We start from the raw sequence: 5,306 nt of genomic DNA on the forward strand, positions 1-5,306 counted from the left end.
CTACGGCCGGGCGCCGCGGGCGCCGAGGGCGGCGGGCGGCTGCCCGGCGGGCCCGGGCTGCTGGGCGAGCAGGGCGTGGAGCAGGGAGGCCGCCCAGTGCAGGGTCGCGCCCGCGTGCGCCAGCTGCCAGGAGAGCCAGGCGCGCTGCGACGCCGAGGGCTGCGTGCGGCGGGTGGGCACAGGCAGGAAGGCGCCCCCTGGAGCCCGCAGCTCGTCCAGGCCCACCGCCAGCGCGCCCAGCCGGTCAAAGAGCCTGCCGGTGACCACCTCCAGGGGCTCGCGCGCCTCCGGCCACAGGTGGCAGCGGCGGCGCTTTGGGGAGGCGGGCCGGGCCTCGCGGCCGTCCTGGCAGCGTCCGCGGTGCGTGGTCCTCACGGGCGATCTGCGCCGGGTCCTCCGGTCCTTGTGGCGCCACGGAGAGTGGGCGGCACCTGCGCGGGAGAGCAAAGGAGAGCGGTTTCGGTGAGCGCCCAGGCCCGTGGGGATCCCTTGCCAGGGTCTCCGCCGCCCCTTCGGGTCTGGACTACCCCGCCCCCACTGGCCACCCCACCCACTGTGCCCCAGCACCCCTGACTCTGGCGGCCCCTTCCAGGACCTGGTGGGAACCGGTGCCAAGGCTTGCACGCCTTCCCCCCCCCCCCCGCCCGCCCCCCCCCCCCCCCCCCCAGCCCTGGAGCTCTAGATCTAGGAGCATCTCGCCCTGGCGGTGTCTGTCTCCTCCCCCGGGGGTACCCCGCTTGCCACTCAGCCCCCACCCAACTCACTACGTCGTCAGCTCTGCAGAGGGCCAGCCCAGAAACCTACCTCTTGTGCCATGACCTCTTGGTCCTTCTGCAGGGCAGTCAGACCGGTGGTCTCTTCCCCGTTGGGCCGGAGATGGTCCTCCCCTTCCCTTCTCCCGGCAGCGTCCATTTTCTCTGGAGCGATCGTCAAGGCAGCCATCGGGGCTTCTCCCTCGCTTGTGCGCGGAGCCCTTGGTCTCCTGGCTCTGCCTGGTGATCGCTGTGAGTGGAGAGGAGACGAATGAGTGGTCTGTGGCCTAGCTCTGGACTCTGGGGTTCAATGGATTAGAGGAGGTTCCAAGTCCGACCCTGGTCGCTGTTTGCCTCACCCCCACCGGCCGGTCTCCTCCAGCTGCCCACAGCCAGCTCTCCAGGGCCCAGCCTTCTCTGTCACTGTCTAGGTGCCCCAGCCGCCTGGTACGCATACTCCAGCAAATGGTCCCTCAGGTTGGCAGAGCCCATGACCACAAGGAATCTGACCCTGGGCTTGGGTTTCTCTCGCCACTTTCAGCAGTGTAACCATCAAAGGTAAAATCTTCCTGGGTGTGAAAACCAATGAGGGGAAAGCTCATTTAAGATCCAGTTGGGGGGGTGGGGGTGGGGCTGGGAGGCTCGGTGGGTTAAGGGTCCCACTTCAGCTGGGCTCAGACCCTGGTCTCAGGCTCCTTGGGTTCAAGGCCCGTGTCAGGCTCTGTGCTGGCAGCTCGGAACCCGGATCCTACTTTGGATTCTGTGTCTCCCTCTCTCTCTGCCCCTCTCCCTCCCCGCTCGCAAAAATTTTTTTTTTCTGTAAGTAAATAAAATCCAGTCGGGAGGCCAGAAGGGGTTGTTCTCACACCACAGCACTGTCGCCAAGTACAGAATCACCAAATACAAACCCCAAGAGGAAGGAAGAGAAGAGACATGCATCGCTTCTCCTGCAGGACTGGATTAGCCCGGCAACTCAGCCGATGAAAAGCTAGTGTGCCATAGCTTTCGTGTTCAGAGTTGCAATACCCTGAGATTCCCCGATAAACCCATTTTTTGCTGGCACAAAAGGTGACTTTTACCTGTAAGGTCAACAGGGGCCTGCTGCTTTGCCCATCGCCGCCCAATCTCTTGTGCCTCCCAAACCCTCACAGCCATCAGGCCAAAGCCACCCTCCCACAAGAGAAGCTGGAACCCTACCTCCTGTGCTCTTCCAGTCCTCTCTGGCCTCCACGATTCCATTCTTTCTCTGTCTTTCATAGGAACGTGGATCTTCTCCTCTCTCTTCGAAGGATGGGCTTGCCTGGGAGTAACTCCCTTTGTAATTTCTGCGGGAGCAGCCCTGTCTCCTCGGGTGCTCCTGGCCAGGCCTCCCTCCACTCACAGCCGATTCCATTTCATCCAAGTCTCCTACCTGAGCCACACGTCTGGACGCCCAAAGACTGCAGGAGGCAATGGCCAGGCGGGCACAGGGCACGGTTTTATATGAAGGCCCCAGGGGCCCATGGCCCCTCCTCCGAGGGCCTGCTGGGAGCAGGACCGGACCACACCCAAGGCAGGGGAAGCTATGGGTTGGATTAGGTCTTCTATGGGTCTCAGTCCCTAAACTCTTCAGCTGGTAGCTTCTGAGCATTCTTCTTGCAGACGTTGGCAAAACCAGTTGGTTCTGTGCTGCATGTTGATTTCAAAGAAAGTACAACATTTTGTTGTTTGTTTTGAGTTGGGGTTTTCATATTTAATAGTTCTACATGAAATCAGTGTTATAAAACTATGTTAGACTTAGGTACACAAAATATAACAAATATATATGTAATTAAGTTTATAATATATACTTGGTTATATTTCACATATATATTATTTATTTAGTGGAGAGTACAATTCTTCCATTTTGAATCACCCGTAGAGGACCTAATCCAACCCATAGCTTCCCCTGCCTTGGGTGTGGTCCGGTCCTGCTCCCAGCAGGCCCTCGGAGGAGGGGCCATGGGCCCCTGGGGCCTTCATATAAAACCGTGCCCTGTGCCCGCCTGGCCATTGCCTCCTGCAGTCTTTGGGCGTCCAGACGTGTGGCTCAGGTAGGAGACTTGGATGAAATGGAATCGGCTGTGAGTGGAGGGAGGCCTGGCCAGGAGCACCCGAGGAGACAGGGCTGCTCCCGCAGAAATTACAAAGGGAGTTACTCCCAGGCAAGCCCATCCTTCGAAGAGAGAGGAGAAGATCCACGTTCCTATGAAAGACAGAGAAAGAATGGAATCGTGGAGGCCAGAGAGGACTGGAAGAGCACAGGAGGTAGGGTTCCAGCTTCTCTTGTGGGAGGGTGGCTTTGGCCTGATGGCTGTGAGGGTTTGGGAGGCACAAGAGATTGGGCGGCGATGGGCAAAGCAGCAGGCCCCTGTTGACCTTACAGGTAAAAGTCACCTTTTGTGCCAGCAAAAAATGGGTTTATCGGGGAATCTCAGGGTATTGCAACTCTGAACACGAAAGCTATGGCACACTAGCTTTTCATCGGCTGAGTTGCCGGGCTAATCCAGTCCTGCAGGAGAAGCGATGCATGTCTCTTCTCTTCCTTCCTCTTGGGGTTTGTATTTGGTGATTCTGTACTTGGCGACAGTGCTGTGGTGTGAGAACAACCCCTTCTGGCCTCCCGACTGGATTTTATTTACTTACAGAAAAAAAAAATTTTTGCGAGCGGGGAGGGAGAGGGGCAGAGAGAGAGGGAGACACAGAATCCAAAGTAGGATCCGGGTTCCGAGCTGCCAGCACAGAGCCTGACACGGGCCTTGAACCCAAGGAGCCTGAGACCAGGGTCTGAGCCCAGCTGAAGTGGGACCCTTAACCCACCGAGCCTCCCAGCCCCACCCCCACCCCCCCAACTGGATCTTAAATGAGCTTTCCCCTCATTGGTTTTCACACCCAGGAAGATTTTACCTTTGATGGTTACACTGCTGAAAGTGGCGAGAGAAACCCAAGCCCAGGGTCAGATTCCTTGTGGTCATGGGCTCTGCCAACCTGAGGGACCATTTGCTGGAGTATGCGTACCAGGCGGCTGGGGCACCTAGACAGTGACAGAGAAGGCTGGGCCCTGGAGAGCTGGCTGTGGGCAGCTGGAGGAGACCGGCCGGTGGGGGTGAGGCAAACAGCGACCAGGGTCGGACTTGGAACCTCCTCTAATCCATTGAACCCCAGAGTCCAGAGCTAGGCCACAGACCACTCATTCGTCTCCTCTCCACTCACAGCGATCACCAGGCAGAGCCAGGAGACCAAGGGCTCCGCGCACAAGCGAGGGAGAAGCCCCGATGGCTGCCTTGACGATCGCTCCAGAGAAAATGGACGCTGCCGGGAGAAGGGAAGGGGAGGACCATCTCCGGCCCAACGGGGAAGAGACCACCGGTCTGACTGCCCTGCAGAAGGACCAAGAGGTCATGGCACAAGAGGTAGGTTTCTGGGCTGGCCCTCTGCAGAGCTGACGACGTAGTGAGTTGGGTGGGGGCTGAGTGGCAAGCGGGGTACCCCCGGGGGAGGAGACAGACACCGCCAGGGCGAGATGCTCCTAGATCTAGAGCTCCAGGGCTGGGGGGGGGGGGGGGGGGGCGGGCGGGGGGGGGGGGAAGGCGTGCAAGCCTTGGCACCGGTTCCCACCAGGTCCTGGAAGGGGCCGCCAGAGTCAGGGGTGCTGGGGCACAGTGGGTGGGGTGGCCAGTGGGGGCGGGGTAGTCCAGACCCGAAGGGGCGGCGGAGACCCTGGCAAGGGATCCCCACGGGCCTGGGCGCTCACCGAAACCGCTCTCCTTTGCTCTCCCGCGCAGGTGCCGCCCACTCTCCGTGGCGCCACAAGGACCGGAGGACCCGGCGCAGATCGCCCGTGAGGACCACGCACCGCGGACGCTGCCAGGACGGCCGCGAGGCCCGGCCCGCCTCCCCAAAGCGCCGCCGCTGCCACCTGTGGCCGGAGGCGCGCGAGCCCCTGGAGGTGGTCACCGGCAGGCTCTTTGACCGGCTGGGCGCGCTGGCGGTGGGCCTGGACGAGCTGCGGGCTCCAGGGGGCGCCTTCCTGCCTGTGCCCACCCGCCGCACGCAGCCCTCGGCGTCGCAGCGCGCCTGGCTCTCCTGGCAGCTGGCGCACGCGGGCGCGACCCTGCACTGGGCGGCCTCCCTGCTCCACGCCCTGCTCGCCCAGCAGCCCGGGCCCGCCGGGCAGCCGCCCGCCGCCCTCGGCGCCCGCGGCGCCCGGCCGTAGGGGGCCCGATCTGGGGGGGCGTGGGGGGAGGTGGCGATCAGGGGTCCCCTCTGTCCCAGCCGGTCGGATCGGCGCGCCCCACTTCGGGGGCAGGCGTCCGCGGCCGGCCACACGGCGCGCACCGCCGCGACGAGCTCGGGCCCAGCCTGGCCCAGACGCGCCGGTCCGCGAATCGGGTTTAGGTGGGACCACGGCTCGGCTCCCACCCGGTGCCAGCTCAGGGGCGCGGCCAGGTTTCCAGAAGACGGCCCGCGAACGGGAGCCTTCGGAGCAAAACCCTTCTTTTCCTCTGGTGGCTCAGATCGCTGGAGTGAGGGACG

General features: G+C 62.2%; 2 protein-coding genes across 2 annotated transcripts; one reads left to right on the forward strand and one right to left on the reverse strand.

Annotated features, from left to right (window-relative positions):
* On the reverse strand, positions 1-2,145 carry LOC147575003 (uncharacterized). Its single transcript, XM_086683947.1, has 3 exons — positions 1,950-2,145; positions 805-1,002; positions 1-431 (listed from the first exon to the last, which is right to left on the reverse strand). The coding sequence occupies exons 1-3, from the start codon at positions 2,143-2,145 to the stop codon at positions 1-3; spliced, it is 825 nt and encodes a 274-aa protein (XP_086540073.1).
* A 108-nt stretch (positions 2,146-2,253) lies between these two features.
* Positions 2,254-4,986, forward strand: LOC147575004 (uncharacterized). Its single transcript, XM_086683948.1, has 4 exons — positions 2,254-2,320; positions 2,715-3,038; positions 3,986-4,183; positions 4,556-4,986. The coding sequence occupies exons 1-4, from the start codon at positions 2,254-2,256 to the stop codon at positions 4,984-4,986; spliced, it is 1,020 nt and encodes a 339-aa protein (XP_086540074.1).
* Positions 4,987-5,306: the final 320 nt, after the last annotated feature.

The sequence above is a fragment of the Puma concolor genome, chromosome D4 (assembly GCF_028749965.1).
Source record: "Puma concolor isolate L17-30 chromosome D4, mPumCon1.1.hap2, whole genome shotgun sequence".
In the NCBI taxonomy this organism is placed as follows: Eukaryota; Metazoa; Chordata; class Mammalia; order Carnivora; family Felidae; genus Puma; species Puma concolor.

Coding starts and splice junctions, on each gene's coding strand:
- LOC147575004 (XM_086683948.1), top strand. CDS start 2,254: ATGGCCCCTCCTCCGAGGGCCTGCTGGGAGCAGGACCGGACCACACCC. Junction 2,321..2,714: donor CAAGGCAGGGGAAGCTATGG/GTTGGATTAGGT, acceptor TGCTCCCAGCAG/GCCCTCGGAGGAGGGGCCAT. Junction 3,039..3,985: donor GGACTGGAAGAGCACAGGAG/GTAGGGTTCCAG, acceptor CTCCACTCACAG/CGATCACCAGGCAGAGCCAG.
- LOC147575003 (XM_086683947.1), bottom strand. CDS start 2,145: ATGGAATCGGCTGTGAGTGGAGGGAGGCCTGGCCAGGAGCACCCGAGG. Junction 1,003..1,949: donor GGACTGGAAGAGCACAGGAG/GTAGGGTTCCAG, acceptor CTCCACTCACAG/CGATCACCAGGCAGAGCCAG. Junction 432..804: donor AAGAGGTCATGGCACAAGAG/GTAGGTTTCTGG, acceptor TCTCCCGCGCAG/GTGCCGCCCACTCTCCGTGG.